This window comes from Eufriesea mexicana, unplaced genomic scaffold (assembly GCF_001483705.2).
Source record: "Eufriesea mexicana isolate 0111107269 unplaced genomic scaffold, ASM148370v2 scaffold7532, whole genome shotgun sequence".
In the NCBI taxonomy this organism is placed as follows: Eukaryota; Metazoa; Arthropoda; class Insecta; order Hymenoptera; family Apidae; genus Eufriesea; species Eufriesea mexicana.
Window position 1 is genome coordinate 203735 of NW_016915332.1, and position 18302 is coordinate 222036.

Sequence of the window (18302 nt, forward strand, 5' to 3'; positions counted from 1 at the left end):
TGCGGGAATTTGGAAGAATATAACAGATACTGGTTAAGGGAAGAGGATAGAATATGCAAGCTATGCGAGAGGGACTATGGAACACTAAAGCACTTATTAGACGAGTGCGAGGGAATAGAGAGAACAGGTTACGGCTTATTGTTAGCGCAAGTGTTGGATGGCAGATGTAATGAGAAGGTGGTTAAATAGTAAGGAGAGGTAGAAAGACAGAGGGAATAAAAAGAGAGAGAAAATAGGTAGCAGGAGTGCGAATGGTAGGCAGGATGAAGGAATGTGTGTGATTCAAATTCTAAGCCAAGTCTATTTCTGGGCTAAGGGGCCGAAATAAACAATTACATATGTACAAAAAAGAGGAGACGTTCACAAAATCCGAAGATCGGGATGTTAGAACAAAAATTCAACGCTATACGGATGCAAGAGAGCCAGAAATTTGACTAAAAATAGTCGTCACATTTTGTAATACATGCAAAAACAAACCATATTTTTGTTTAGAATGTTTCGATAAATTTCATTGAAGTTAATACACTTATTTTTTAACATTTGACGCTCAACCACAGATTCTCACTGGCGCTCCCCATATAAAACTTCTCCCATATAAAAATGTGGGAGCTTACAAAGTAACGCAATTGACGCAACTGAGCAACGTACCTCGATAGTAAATAACAAATTACTGTTCATATAATGATAATGACTGTTGTAATGATAATGGCAACCGATTAATAGGCTATCGGTCGGTAAGCGTTGATGACAAAAAGCCGATTAACACGTGAGTGCGTTGCCGATTTTGCTATACTTTCCGCTCAGGCGGCAGCGAGTGCGCACTTGATGCCGAACACTCATGTATACTGAAGAGTATGAGCAGAAGATTACTTCGTTTCACTTTGTCGTTTGGACTGTGAGAATGGTACAGCCAATGCACAAATATACAAATTATAAACAGAAGATAACGAGGTGGGGAATGCCAGAAAGGCAAAAAGGCGATCACCAAGAGACGATCAGTCAGGAAAAGCCACGGAAGTGTAAAGGTTTACTTTAGCAGAGGGAATTAAATTTTTACAATATATTAATTGTCATTGATAATTTAACCCTTGACAATGCCAGTCTTACGCACCGATGTCGACCAAACGAAAAGTTCACTGTCAGTCCCTAGAATCCACGCCGTCCAAACGAAGAGTCTACTGTCATTCCCTAGAGACTGACGCTGCCTGAACGGAAAGTTCACTGTCAGTCCTCAGGGACTGACGTAGCACTCAACGTGTTAATAGGCTATCGGTTAATAAAGTGGTAACTTTGATACTATCGGTCCCAGTGACCAACGCTGTCCAAACGAAAAGTCGACTATCGGTCCCGGAAATGGAAAGTTCAGTGTCGTAACACGAAGTTTATTTTACTTCGTAAATTAAAACGTGCCTGTATTATTCGGAATTATTTTTTCTTCGACCAGCATCGAAGATTATAGAAAAACAGCACTAGAAATACTAATAATAAAATCATATCTGCGTGCATAGCAATTTTAATTAATAATCAACAAAGTGGAAAAATAAATTATGTACGAAGATGAATTTGTCGTTATATAAAGAGAGAGAAAAAGAAAGAAATAAAATATTTCGTTCGAACATTAGTATTCCATAAATTTAGTCTACAATATCCATTCGATACATATACAGATACGTGTCAGGTAAAACAAGTCAAGTCGAACAGTCGATAAGGACAAATGAACGTAACTTTAGGTAATTAACACGTTAACCACTTGCGCTAGAAAGACGTGCCACGCACGTCGAGATGCTTTTGTTCCAAAATCGCCAGCGACGTGTACACCACGTCGATAGGCATTTATCGCAGAAATAAAAATGACGTGGGCTACACGTCGACTAACAACCAGATCGTTCATTTCTCGAGCTACAGTTTCAGAATGCACAGCGTTGCATAATGTGATCGATATCTTGGAAATATTTCAAAATCGATACGGTATCTCGCGGCGCCAATGCGACACCTTACGGCGTGTTATACTGTAGCGCACGGCACCGCAACCGTGAGTTTATTGGTAGCGCAAGTAGTTAAGTGGCACGCCGTCCTCAGGGACCGGCGCTAAACTTGTCCGTTTAGGCCCGGCCGGTCCTCAGGGACGGGCCCAGACTAGGACCAAAAGGTGCTAAATTTTGGTGTTAAATTTTTCGCCATCTTTGGATCTAACGTTTGGGAATTCCTGTTATAACAATTGGTACAGTATTTTCGAGTTTTATGAACACTGCCCGCCGTCGGTGCTCCACTTGGCGGCGGAGTTAGGGCCTGAACGGAAAGGCTAACAAATCGGACTGGGCGATTAACGTGTTAAATATTGGCTAAAAAATGAAAATTCCAGTTTAAAAGAATAAGTTGTTCATAATACAACTGAAAAATATTTTCGTAATAACAAGAAAAGTTCGATATAATAAACTAATATAGCATATTAGATAATAATCTTGCTAAAGGCTATAATTTTTATTTCAAGGATTTTCTAGTGTGAAATTCGTTTCTTCTTAATATTTCAAGGAATTTTTCAAGCAAAGAAACTATGACGCTTTTTACAATAAATATTTTTCGCGTTTTAATAATATTTAGGATTTTTTAGTTGAAAGAGAGGCAAAATTAAATATATTGTAAAATACTAAATAGATTTCTAATTAATATATCTGTAACTATAGTAAGTATTGAGGCAGAAGAAATATCGATAATTATGGAAATGTCAACTTTTTGAAGATTATCGATTCCTTCTTGTTCTTTTTCTCCTCTTTTGCCTTTACAGAATTTTTGAGCCTGGCAGAAGTATACAAAATATATATACACCAGATTTTGAAATAATTAGTGAATAAATTCTAAGACATCATGGACGCTGTTTTGAAAAACAAATGTAGATTTAGAAAAAAGTATGTTATATCCCAATAATAATAATTCATATACTAAGACTAATTTGTCAAACACAGATCTTTTCTTTGGTGAAATAAATACAGCTTTCATTTTTTTCTAATATTTTCAATATAAGCAGTCATACAACATCTGTATTTGTGCACACCTTGATTTACCTTATAGAGCGTTTGAGCGTTTTTGGGAACAAAGATCGGAATCGATAAATTCAACTATATACCTTTTTTCGGTTTCTTATTTTTATCATTTTATTATTTTATTATTTTTATTATTTTTATTACTATTTTTCGGTTTTGTTTCCAAACATCAATTTAATAAATTTATCCAAGGGAACTCGTTATAAATTAGTCCTAAGAAACAATACAGATTTATCTGCAGTAACAATATTGCTATGCGTTATAGCAATCTCGTTACTTTTAAATAGAAAATAAAAATAACAGTTATTTTAAAAATCAAAAAAAGAAAGTTATTAATGAAATGTTGATTTTTATTCAGATGCGACACCCACAACGAACAAATTTTTCAAAAAATATAATCAAATCATTTCCATTTTTACTCATTCTGGTTATGAATCACTATTAAAAATGATTACAATTCTTTTTGATTAGAAATAATTATTATAACTGATGGAAACTATTTTTGTATAACAATAATCCTGAGAAAGAACGGAAATTATTTTTGAATACGAATAATTATTATCGTGTTCAGGATTTTATTTTGATTGTCGTTACAACTAATATCGACAAGCAACACTTTATCTCGTTACTATTGGCCATTTACAATTTTCATTAGCTTTATGAGTAATTTATTATGAATAATAAATATAGAACATGCTATACAATAACAAGTATAATGAAAATATAATAAAATATGTGATACTGTATTTTGATATCTTCATTGCAACACATCGACGATAACCAAAATAAAATTCTGAACACAAGAATGGTTATTATTAACTAAAAACATTTTCTGTCGTTTATAATTTGTAATCAAAAATAATTTTGCTCGTTTGTACTAATTATTATTTACACCCAAAATTTATAAGGAATATCATTACTTAAACAAAATTTTAATTATTTATAATGATTAGTTGCACTAAAATCGTTATTTAACCAGCCAGCTGTGATTGACGAGTATATTCGTCACGGAGAAGTGGTAGGATTTTGTGTCATGACGAGTATACTCGTCATGCGTAAAAAGTAGTGACCATTGGCTATTTAAATTGTAATTTTTGTGGAAAATAAAACATATTCTCAAATTTCAAGATGTTTAGAATATTTTGAGGCCAGGTCGGAATAAAACAAACAAATAAAAAATATGAATAATTTGAGATGAACTCACGCGTCCCCGTATGCACCGGCTGAAACAGCTTATCAGTTCGCGTAACGAATTTATTTATGCGCGATGATAACGTTTTTTAGATGTAAGCGTAAAAGGGGCAAAAGCGAAAGTCGGAAAGCTGATTTATGATAAGGTTCCTTCAGGGTTGGTCCGCCACGGGACAAATGCGTGACGCTGACCAGGCGCTGAGCCCATCGATGGCTGCTGGCCCGAAGTTACCTAGCCATTTTTTGACGGTTGCTAAAATTCATAGATATCCATAAAAACTAACCAATAAGAGAATAGATGTTAACCAAATAAGTAAATATTAGTAATAAAATTGTCAATTTTATAAAATAAACTCATCTTTTTGATCCAATATTTTAACAGCGACACTTACTCTGTGATTGACGAGTATACTCGTCGTCGCTCGATTTTCGCGACACATATAGGTGCGCGCTCTCAAAAGCGCCACAGCTAACTGGTTAATAGAATAGAAAAATTTTATTTTAGTTTAATATAACAGACACGATCTGCGGTTTCAACAATTCTGACAAAGTTGTTGCACACATATCTCTGAAACTATATTCTTTATAAAAGTACGAAAGCACGAAAATTAAGTTCGTCGAAGATTAATTTTTTCAACACTAGAATACCCTTTCGAACCATTTAGAACATTTTTCTGAATACGATTTAGACGACGAGATACCTCAAAAACTAAATTAAAATGGAAAAATGTTTGTATCGATTAAAAAGACAAATTTTTTCGAATACTATTATTTAGATAAATTATTTCATGGTTACTCGCTATGTTATAGTTTTAAAAATACGTACCTCTGTATAAACAAGTCCAAGAATAACAAACATCATAGTGACTATAACGTTAGAGTATAAAACAAATTTATAACTGATCTCTTCATGTATTGGCCATTTTTCATTTTCTTTTGGTATTGACACTTCCAACATTATAAAATATAAGATAGTAAGTATAGAAATGTATACTATACTGCAGGCATACCGTAGACGTCCAGCTAATTCAAAAGCTCGTAGACCAAGTATCTCGTTCATCCGAAGGAGAGGTAACATCGATTCATATTGATTCTTTGGTTTCCAAATGGTTAATTTCATTTTCTTTGCTTTACGTACTTAATCTAAATGCATGTTATTACAATATGTAAAAATGTATTAAATACGTGTAATCCAAATATTGGTTCAGATTAGAAAACGTTTTGTAATCGTGTTATCCGACAGACGTGACTTTGAAATATTATATCAGAATTTAAATTACTATTAAATAGATACGTTTAAATCATATTATACATCAAGGCATTTTTGATATTACTTAAAATAATTACAATTACGTCTGGACAAATTTTTATGTTTGTTAATGTCACGAATTGGCAAATGAATCATTTAATTGCAAATATATTTATTTAGTTCTCATTTGAAATAACTCGTGGAATATTTGTTATTTCGAAAAAGACTATTTCCGGAATAATTGTAATAGTTGTAATAATTTAAAGGTATTTTAGTATTTTCAAAGTATGAATGTGAAAATTTCATCAATTAGATAAATCTAATTGTGATTAATCGCAAATCGATCGATACATAAGAAGGTTAATTATAATATAATGTTATAATTAATTATAATAAATATAATAAAATGTTAGTATTTATAAAATATAAATATTTTATTCCACTTTCTTAGCTTCTCCGATGGAAGAACGAGCGAGTTGACACGTAACCAAGATTATAATTTGGTCAAATAAGTTCATGTATAATAATAATAACGATTAAAAAACGATTATGATCCGAATCAACATTTGGAAAGACGAAATTTGGAGAAAAAAGTAATAAATCGGGAAAGCGAAATACTGATACAGGTTTTGGATTAACAGACTATTTAAATTTTATATTTAAATGTAAATTCGAAAGAGTATATATTTTATAAGTTATTCATTCGTGAATAAGAAATTTTAGATCAAAAGATTCGTTATTTAATATTAAAACCATGTTAAGAACTGATATATATGTATTTGCTTACTTCTCATATTCATTACTTTTTATACATTAGGAAATATATATATGTGGTTTGGGTGGATTGGCTAAAATAGTGTTGTTTGCTTCTTAATAGAATAAAATAAGCTTATACATAGACTGGCGGCTATGAAACAAGAGAGATTCGCTACGGGCACACTCGACTTGGACTTCTTACTGACATACTAGCACACTCTTCAAGACTGCAAAAATACTCGTAGAGACTGACTCGCCCGCGCCGTTGCACCCTTATTTAGCGACTGTCTACTATCACCAAGCGCGGAATATTCCGCGAGCCGGGACTATCTACTATCACCGAGCGCGGAATATTCCGCGAGCCCGCGACTCTACTATCACCGAGCGCGGAATATTCTATTTATAAAATAATATTTGTTACTTTCCTTTTTCATAAAAGAATGCAAAATGCGATGTTTGCGATGTAACATTGTGTACCAATCGTTTTACACAGTACAGTTTTAATAAACTCCGCGAACAATTTGGATGTCGTTTATTGCACTCTGGACGCACCCCTAAACTTTCACTCGACTCTAACACAAATATTCTTTGCAGTCAATCCACTTGCACACGGTCACTTTCATTCTAAGCCTAGACACTCTTGACATTCTTTCAGGGCCGTACTTATTCCAATCCTACATATATATATATGAATAAAAATTTTCATTTCTATCTTACTTACTGTATTATTAACTTACATTTAACGTATATACTTTTTCCTTTCTGTTACCTCTCCCAAATTATCGTACTGTAAATTGCAAAATGGATAGATCAACTTGCAAGCTCTCTATAAACTTACTCGCGTCTTTTCACTGCATAATGTGATCAAAGGTAATCGATATATGTTAAACTGTAATATTCATTATTAACTTCGGTACAATACTTATTAAAGCCTGATAAGAGATCTCGCGTGTCATCTTACTCGTTTATTTGTGTCGAGTAACCATGTTGTTTCAGAGAAGGGTGAAGAATATATTAATTTCAACACGCGCTCTATCATTGGCAAAATTAGATTAATGTGAAATAAGAAAGATAGAAACAGGATTAATTCATTTGTATAATTTTTATATCAATTTACAATTATACGTTATACACATGGACGGTTTTTTAGAAAACATTTCTATCCACAGATCTTACTACCTTATATACCTCTTATTTACCATACATACTTCAGTATGTTAAATGTAAAGAGGAAATAAGATTGAAATAAATAATTTTGTTTATGGAATAAAATAAATAATAAAAAGTGGAATAATAATTGAATGAAATAATAAAAAATAGAATAATTAATAATAAAAAAGTAAAATAGAATAGAATAAATATTGGTATTGTTAGTTATCTTAACAAAATAATTTTCATACTTTATATAGTTTATCATATATTATAGTTTATTTATAAATTCTTATATAGTACAAGTGAAAATATTTCTTAACCTTTTAAATTCGAGAAGCGATCTTCAGTCAACCTTTAACAAAATTTTGGAAACTGATATTAATTAATATAATAAATTTAAGATAATGTAATAATAGTGTGCGAGGTATTGGAATTAAATAATTCTACGTATTAATTATTATATCATCTTCTATTTACTGTTCTCAAAAATATAGTCGGCTTTATGGCAGAAAATCTTTGAATTTTTACTCTTCTGTAATGAAAAAATTGTCGAGTGCAAAGGGTTAATGAAGTCGATTATTCGTTTACCTATATGTCTTCATTTTAATTATTATCTTCTGTGTTAAAAAAATACATTTCAGAAAAGACAATCTCAATTAAAATATAGCTTTGAAATTGCTATTTTGCATATTTTTCATAATTTATTGTTTGATATTATTAGTATAAGTTCATTTCTAACTAAAAAAATCGTTTGTGTTCTTTAACAATTTTATCAATTATTATTAAATACTAAAATTTAACAAGTTTATAGTTTTAAAAACATTACCCGAATATATTAACGTTTACCAATATTTTTTAGTCGATTCAATCCCTTAAGCATCTTAATGTACTATACGAATAAATGGATTTATACCACTTTCAAATACAACCGCTCATATGTGAAATATAAGTTGTATTCTGTTAATATAATCAATGATCAAATATATTCGTATAAAATTGATTTCCATACAATGAAATTTTTTATATGTAGTATAGATAATTTGTTATGTTAGTGATTAACAAAGTGTTGCGTTCTTTTAACACGCGGAAACGTCGGAAAAATATGTACCAATTCAAAATAAACAAATGCGCATAATGTACCTTAAAATTTATAGGAATTTTTGCTTTATTGGCTTGTTTCTCCTACAAATTAACTCTATCTCTTCACACACTGACCTGACAACTACTCAGACCAATCACTCAATAACCAACTTAGTAACTGACTCTATGACTAACTCTGTAACTGACTCTGTAACTGACTCTATAACTGTCTGTGTCTTCCAGAACGGGCTCTTTTAACCGTTTGAGTCCCAGAGGGTTTTTGAAAAAACACTGTCGAGGAATCCCAAGCAGTGCCACTGCACTGCCTAAGCGGGTACGATAAAACCCAAACAGCGCGATAACGCTTCTTCTATTTTATGTCAAGAAATCCCAAGCGGCGCAATAGCGCTTCGTTTACATTATGGTGATGAATGGCCAAGTGGCGCGATAGCGCTTCAACTTGGACAGTCGGTGACGCACCGTCAGCTGTCGAGAATGTTCGAAATGTGCTGGGTTTTCTCGACATGAAATCTGAACAGCGCGATCGCGCTGCTTGGGACTCAAACGGTTAAAGCCCGTCTAGAAGACAAACGCTTCCCCGAAGGAGGAGAAACTCCCTCTGCCCCAAGGTCAAGGGTGGAGGAAACTCCTCCCTCCGAGTTAGCACCTCCGAAGGGGCCTAAGCATCCTCGCGAGGACCCTTCCCGAGAGGCGACCGCAGCCGCGTCACCCTCGGTTTATACCGAGGCTAGCCGAGGTTACACGAGGCCACCCCACGTGATCTGGCTCCGACCTCCTGCGGCCATCTGACAGCCAGATACTATCGGGCCCTATAGACCTATGTTCCAGACAAGGACAGTCTACCTTAATAAACGAGCGTCCCTCGTTTACCATTCCTACAAAATTATATATATAAGAATTTTAATAGATATAAAAACCTTACAACGAAATGAAAACGAGGAAAAACTTTCTTATCATATGTTTCATAACTTGCAAATTTTAATTAGCTTCTTCAGGATCGAATAAATATGGAGTAATTATTGTTCCATTATCTTAAATATCGCGTGAAATATGTACATTTTATTTTCAATCGCCTACGACATTATAATATTGTAGAGATAGGGTGGGGCAACACGAATAATACTAAAACTATTATTTATTAATCCTAAAATATAACACAGAATGCGCGGTGACGATAAAGACTACGAATATAATCTATTTATTAACTAAACTCTTATAACTACAACGACACAATTACCTAACAACACGTTTATACTTCGCAACACTAATACACCTTTTTTCACACTCTCTCTCTGAACTCTCCTATACTACACGTACCACGACCGACTCCACACTCTCTCTCTCTCTCTCCACTCACGCCCTTGCATCCCTATTTAAAACCATCCATTTTATCCTCTTTCATACCTATTCTCTCTTTCCAATCATACTTTCCCACGCACTCCTCGCAATCTTACCCTCAGCGGGTCACTCAGCCCAAACACTCGAACGCATTCCTAAAGCCACTCTTCACTTTCATCCGATACATTCATAAACATCCCGTCCACACGATCCTAGCGCACGATCATTCATCCTTTCGCACGCACTCTAGATAACCCGCTCATCCTACGATACCACAATATTAAGTACGCGATATCATTCTAGGATACAATATATGATAAACAAGACAATAAAGATAGAGGTAATTTCAATTTTGTTATAATCGAATGTCAAAATTAAATAGTATGTCATCTTATTTTTATTTATTTCGAAGTATCGAAACAGGACAAATTAAACGTAGAATCACATTTTTGTAAAACGTATATATGTTAATCTGAATATCCATAATATGATCCTTCAAAATATGCTTTTCGCATATCGTTCGACTTTCGTCGAATTCGTCTTCCAATTGGTTCTAAATCATTGTAACATCTATCGAAAACTCGCATTACAGCAGCTGTTGCATCGTCCTTCGACACCTCTTTTACAGCAAGTACTGATCTGATAGCCTTGTCTGTAACACAATCCTAAATAAAATATATATGTGTCAGTGAATTATATGAACTTTAAAGATCTTATTATACATTATATTTATCAATAAAAAAGAAGATAATCAAAATAAAATATTTAACGAAAAACTTTCATGATAAACAACTGTACATGATAAACAGCGCCTTAATGTTGAGAGAGAGTGTGTAGTGGTCGATCGAGAGTGGATTTGCTTTTAAATGCATTCTGCGAGAATTGTCTTGATACTGTTACGACCCCAAGACCGAACGTCCCAGATTAGGTGAAGGACTGTTTAAATCCTCATTGCTAGCACCCCTTGATTTGTATACACTCGTTTTCACCTAGTCACCACTTGAGTAAACCTTAGCAAGGACTAATATATCAGCCATAAGACGATAGGCATAAGGACCCAAATTGTTTAACACGTTGAATGCCATGGGACTCACCGGTGACCGGCGACGCGACCATTAGTAAAAATACATAATTAGAGTAAATATCGATATTGATAAATTTTTAAAATAGTACCATTGTTACTATAATGGTTCGAAGAAATTAATGCCATACAGAACATGCAAAAATAATTTTATCTATACAAAGAAAAGGTGAACCAAAACAGTCGGCACAATATGTCGCCACTTTTTTAGTGCAATTCTTTGCTCTCATTCTTCCTAGCTGATTTGAATTATTTTCATAGCACACTTTGCAAAATCGCCTTACATTTCGCACACTTCCAGGTTTCTTTTTAAATTCGTGACGACGTTTTTTCTGTACGTAATTGCTCCACGAAATGCAATCTTCGTCATCGGAACATTTCACTAAATACATCGCTAACTTCATCCTAAAATCGGGAATTGAAATATTTTTTCGAGTTGCTTTTTAAACAATTGATAATGGCAAAAATGGTCTACAGCGCCTCGGGGGTCACCGGTGACCCCCACCACGAAAAATACATTAAACGCGATTATACAACTCACCTTATCTGCTGTAAATAAAAATATGCATCGCATAATAAAATATTCATGTTGGCGCCATGGGCAATCCACGTAAAATGCGCGTGACAGTCAACGTGTTAAACACCCATCACCACCGAAAGACGTCGACGCTAACACACACCCCCAATATTATTCACAACCAATAAGAAGACACACACCCACCTCTTACATTTCACACCAACTAATCAGTAGATAGACAAAAATTATAAAACCACCGAGACAGCAGTGATGAGAGAGTTCTCCTAAAAATCTCACGAAAACAAGACAAGCACCAGGACCAAACTATCAGCCAAGACCCACCATCAACTCAACGCTAGAGTCAGTAACACGTCAGAACTCTGTAGTTCAACTCTAACCAGGTCTAGCTCTATTAATTTAGGGTAAGCCGCATCCCAGCAACATTGTCGCACGGGCCTTACAACCCCGAGTTGCAGTGTTCGAGACGCAACATATATAACACTCCGTCCTTCCAATAGTCTCCCAGTCTAAGTCAGGGCCTGCTAGAAGAAAGCCTTACTGACAAGTTCACTAGTAGCAGGCCCAGGACGAAACGCATCCCTTCCTTTTTCCTACCGTCCCTTTCAGCAACCCTGCCAATGAGAATCCAGACGACGACCGTCGGGGGAGGACTCCCTACAAACCCTTGGTAGGGCAACGTATTTTTCTATTGGTTAACCACTTGCGGTGCAAAGAAATTCACGGTTGCGGGTGCCAGAACAGTCGAGTGCAAATCACTTCGGGGCGCAAATATCACTGGTTTCACTATCACTTTCCATTTTACAGTCTGGGGTCAATACTGATAACTTTACACGATGAAGTGTAAGCAGAAACTGCGCCTCGGTAAAGAATTTAATTAACAGTTGACGTGCTACGCACGTCATTTTTCTTTCTGCAACAATCGTCTGACCACGTGTGTAACACGTCGCTGGTGTTCCGGTAACAGAAGCATTTCGACGTGCGTGACACGTCTTTCCACCGCAAGTGGTTAATACGAATGATGGTATTTCCGATTCCCAGGTGTATGAGTAGGGGTTGCAAACAGTTTTCGGGAAAACAAGATGAATTGTTACCCCATACGCCACTTTGCGTATATGGTGGCTAAACGTTGATGTTTCATCCTGTTTTACCTGAAGTTAGTGTCTGGAGAGACAATATGTTATTTTCCAATGCGAATAATAATACCGCCAAATCGGTATTTCGAAGCTTAACAATCAGCACTTTGAGCACTTAAAATAAGATAATGTAAGTTCCTTAGTTTTTGCAACCATTAATTGTCACCTGATTTCTTTGTTTTCAAGTTTACCTCGAGATCATGGTATTAACGATCAATGAACTAGCGATTACAACATTGCACTATAAAAACTAAACGTAAATAAAAAATAAAACGTGCAAGTTTCAGAGAATATTTCTTCTAATATTATACACGTTATATCGTTAAATTTGTATTAATGTCAATTATTTAACAGTAATTATTTATTACTATTAATCAGCATACAGGAACTTAAAATATATAGTTCCATTTAAAAGGTAAATAATAATTACCTTAAAACATCACAAACTATAACTATTAATTAATTTTATTAATTAATTTTCCCACAATATGTAAGCTTTCTTTCAATTTGTTTTATATAAAAGGAATTTAATCATACGAAATAAAATATTATCCGTTTCGTCCGAATCTTCTTGTCGACTGTATGAAGAATTCAGGCGAAGGTTTACGTCGTTCTAAGAACGTGAACTATTTTTGAAGGTATAAATATAATGTAATTACAAGATATCTACAGCAATTTACAATACGTATTAGCGATATGCGTTCTACCGTGGTGTCGTTTGTTTCGTTTTGATGTTTGCACTGTCTGTCGTCTTGGTGTCGTGTATTTTTATATGTTCGTCTGTTGCTGTCATTGGCTGTCGAGATGTCTAAGTGGTGGGTGTGTTTTTTCTCCTATTGGCGGCGTGTTCGTTGGAGGGATGTGCAGGAGGTTCGGAACTGGTAGGTGGAAGTGGAAGTTTAAACAAATTGTTAATTTGTTTATAGGTTTGGGAATTTCTAATTCTTTTATGGGGGTTGACTCGAGGGGTCAGTTTCGGAGGTCGAGGTGTCCGCGAATCGTGGGACGCTGGTTATAAACGAGTAAACCATCGTCTCTTCGATTCGGGTCCCTTGTTCTTGAGGGTATGCATGGGAATGGGGATAAGATAGAGGTCTGGATTTTTCCTGATGGAGGTAGAGGTTCGAAGGATGTTAGTTAAAATGTCTAATTGAAGGATTCGCGTCTTTATGGAGGAATATAACGCGATCGTAAAGACCGGCTGTTTTTGAGTTGGAATCTTAGAATATTGGGGGGCTTAAACACGAGGTTTTTAGAATCCTAGTCTAATCCATACTCAATAGCCAAAGACGTGTTATAAAACACGGTAATTCCGAAGAGTCACACCGAAGCGTATCTAACGGTCCTACAAGCCTGAGCTTCGGGCCCAGAGGAACGCCGTGGCCTTGGGAAAACCCATGACCTCGCGCCCGCTCAAGTGTCGTCCCACCCTTGCAGGAGAAGGCGCGTCAAGGGTGCATGGAAGGGTGGTCACGACACTGAGGATGCCGCTGATTGGAAAATTGGGACTTCTTAAAATAGCCAATCAGCGTGCATTCTAAACACGCCAAGGCGAGGAACCAAAACTCTCAAAAAGCCGAAGTCAGTTACAATCAGACCACCGAACAGTCATCGCGATAAAACAACCCTTACCAGCTCTAGACCTTAAAACAGTCTAAAGCACTCCACGCGAAACCAACCGGAGGAAACAACTTCGTTTGCGTCGAGTCGAAAACAATTCATATGAAAGGATAATTTTATGTATCATGAATTCATCTTACCCGATGTGCCTGTTTTATATGGAAAGGTGAGGCAGTTCCTCGATACATTGCTCCAAGGAAGCTGCAATGGCATTGGTTAGCTGCTCTGATCTCCGTACAAGCTAAATGATCCAAATTATTATAATCCAGTTTGTTACGACAGTAATCAAACATATGAATCAACTCGTGTGTTAAAGTACTTAGCACATAGTTTTGGTTGGTACACATATTGTAGCAAATTATAACCTAAAGCATACGAAAAATATTGTACACTAATTACATAGTGGAATTTTATAAGTAACATTTACCTGATTGAGTTCTGCGTCATAACCGCCGGAAACTGTTTCCTCGCATAAATCACACGAAATATGTCGGGCGATATCGAACTCGCTGAAATTATTGAAAATAAAAGACAATGAAAATACAATTGTTTATTCTTAAACAGAATATTATCGTAGAATATTTTTTCACTGCTACATAAGGGTGTCTCGCAGTAAGCGAAAGAAATTCTAACAGATATTTATACTGTAACTAAATTGAGATAAAAATCGAAAGTTGATTAAAATACGCCTTTGAAATACTGTTAAATATTCCTAATTTCTTCTCGAAGCTTTCATAAACACGTTAATTCTATCATACTTTTAAATTCTGGCTAAGAAAAATACAGTACAATTTTAATTATTTTTCATAGCCGTATTAGTGAAGATAGGAATATAATATCGAAATATGATCCGCATTTCTTCCTTGGGTCATCTTCTGAAGAATATGTGGTATAGTTACGATGATGAGAGGAATATCGCGAGTATTTTAACCCATTTGCATCATGGCTCTGCTTAAGGTGCGGTGTTCAGGCATCAGCGACGTTCAACTGACGACTAGTCCGTATCGGCAGTTAAAGGGATTTTTACGATAAAAGTAAAACTTGTTAAGAATATAATGAACCAACGTAGATGAGATGCTCGCAAAAGGGATCAAACGTGATCTGTGGCATATGAAGAATATTCAGCAACTGGTAATGGAAAAAGTCAGCTCGCGGAATATTCCGCGCTCGGTGATAGACGACAGTCGTAACTCGAGGAATATTCCGCGCTCGGTGATAGACGACAGTCGTGGTTCGCGGAATATTCCGCGCTCGGTGATAGTAGACAGTCGTGGTTTGCGGATTATTCCGCATTTGGATGCATATGAGTTAAACTCACGTAGGACGCAGGTACGTATTCGCGAGGAGCACCCCCGCTACAACAAGCTCCACACCACAGCAGGCGGGTGGGGGGGGGGGGGGAACGGCTATTCACTAACCGAAGGGAACCTACACACGCACTGTCACACCAATCAATACAAACGGAAAATTTTTTAATTTCCAGACGTAACGGTATATAAGATACCTCATTTAAATCGATCGAATCGAATAATTTCGAAATTAATAATACCAATAAAAAATATTCTAGACGAAAATTGACTACTTAGGGAAGGTACATAATTTGACATGACTAGGTTTAAAAATAGAATTTTGAACAAAAATGAGCTAAAAAATGCGTTACAAGAGGAATGGGCAAAAATTGATAAAAATATAACAAATAATTTAGTTGCGTCAATGCCCAAACGATTACACGCCATAATAGACAGTAAAGGATATTCAATGAAATACTAATTCATTTATTAATTTGTTATTTTGTTTAGTAATTCAAGAAAGTATGAATACTTTTTTCCCAACGTATTAAGAATTTTATTATGTAATTTATACTAAGATGCTTCAATTTTAATAAAATATATATATCGTTTAAAAGCTGTATCAATTGCCTACACTGTACTATATCTCATTATTAAATTAATGCTCTGTAGAAAATGCGCTTATGATGCAAATGGGTTAATAGTTTTGTAATAATGCGACGTAAGATATTCCATAACAATATGCAGAGCATAAGGAAATTGCACTGCTAAAATAATGAACGTGTGTAGTGGAACATGTACACTTGTACATAGAGAGCTTCTAACAATTAAATACCCTTATTTTAATATATAAAATGAGGACACTGAACTGAGATGTTTGGAATAATATATGTATAGCAAGATAGAAATACGAAGATTGTATCAATAAAATCATACAATAGTTACTCTTACAGTACATTTATTATGATTACTGTCTTAAGGCTGCTATAAGCACTAACAAATGAATCAACGACATATTGAAATTTTTTACGTTTCAATTATCGAAAAAACTATATCAAAAATTTATAAACTAATTATAAAGGAAAAATGCTGATTTTTTGATAAAAAAACATTTAGAATAATATCAATAAATAATTAATTTCGTGATAATAACGATATATATAATTTTGCTATTTTTATGTAAATGAATACCTAAACCAAAGTATTCCCAATAAAAATAAATACCCTAATTCCTAATTTCTAATTCCTAAAATACCAAGGTACACCGAGGAAAAATATACCCAAGTCAAAACTATATTGCTTTAATTCAGAAAATCACTATACGTTTTCGAAGTTTCATTTAAATATCTTTGAAATTGGCGGAAATAGAATATTTTGCAATGTAGTTTAATTACGTTGACTATCATTTGTTTCCCGCAAACTGATTAACTGTGTGACCCTTTGTCTATTATTTATATTTTAAATTTGCAATTTTTTTTGAATAAGAAAATGACTTATAATTACAAGTTATTAAAATTAAAAATAACAAGTAAGTGAAATATTTTTTTAGTCGCAATAGAAAACGTTATTAAATTTTATATTCTTGTTGCAACAATAAAATTTTGAACTCGTCGATTGGTTCCTCGCCAATTTTGACAATTTACTTCTACCAATTATACGTCATCGGTCTTAATTCCCGAGATATTGACAAAATTCCATGGTTACTATTCCACTAAGCTCTGCTCGTATGTATGCAACTATGAGATAATTGTTCGGCACGTTTGTACCCAGCCTCAGTACCTGTTAATAAATAGATTACTTGTACTAAACGTTGTTATTTATTCATCGAAACAGCGGCGTGAAAACTGTGACCTCATTGCTAATTTCTATAGTATGAAAGTTAATAAAACATTTGTTTGAAATTTCAAAACTTGGGCAGAGAAAAGAGAATGTTCTCTTCCCTATACTATCCAACCTGAAAAATAAAACCTCTTCCGGATAGAGAGCAGTTCTTCGCTTGGTTATAGCAGAAAAAACACCCCACATTAATTTAATTAATCACTTTTTCCAATTTTTTAACCGATAATAATTCCTACAGCATTGTTTTGAAGAGTAAAGAATATAAATAATCTGTCGATATACAGATATCAATGGTTCGTGTGATTTGATTCCTTACATTGCAAGCATGTCGACCGTGTCAGCTTAATATAATTAGTTTATAGATAGATATATAGTAGTCCCTTTTTGCTATCTCGGAAATTAGGGTCGACCACTAAATTCTTCAAAACAAAACGTTATTCGGAATAAGACCCTTTATAACATATTTCGAGTCCAGCAGAATCGGTAAATATATTCCACAAATAAATTCAAAAATGAAAAAGAATATAAATCATTTATAAAAATTGCATAACCTCAAAATCTCAGAGTTTTAGTATTATTAATTTCTACTCTTCAAACTATTTTCTTATTATTAGTTTTTTATACTTATGCTTTTGTTTCATCTATCGACTTAATTACAAATAACCTTTCAGTCTTCATTTTCAAAAGTAAACAGTGACTCGAAATTCGGCTACTATATGACAATAAAAACATACATTATTCAAAAGAAAATTTCATATATATAATTGAATAGAATTTTACTTTAATAGTTTAAGAGATCATTTCATACATCTCAATAAAAAATATAGATTTTATGCTTATTATGTATTTAATTCTTCATAAAAATAAAAATTATATATTGTTATAAGTGATTTATTTTAACCCTCGCATGATCATGACCAGCTGCGATGACTGCTGAGAGTTAAATGGTGCATATACATGACTCACGCTGAACC

General features: G+C 34.4%; 1 protein-coding gene across 1 annotated transcript in view; it reads right to left on the minus strand.

Annotated features, from left to right (window-relative positions):
• Positions 1-10222: 10222 nt before the first annotated feature.
• LOC108552624 (mitochondrial inner membrane protease ATP23 homolog) overlaps positions 10223-18302 on the minus strand; it is an 11439-nt gene continuing 3359 nt past the window's right edge. Inside the window, exons 3-5 of the mRNA XM_017907265.1 lie at positions 14628-14709; positions 14341-14565; positions 10223-10493 (exon numbers count right to left, since the gene is read on the minus strand). Coding sequence (XP_017762754.1) covers positions 10296-10493; positions 14341-14565; positions 14628-14709 — 505 coding nt within the window. The 3' untranslated portion in view covers positions 10223-10295. The remainder of the gene's footprint in view (positions 10494-14340; positions 14566-14627; positions 14710-18302) is intronic.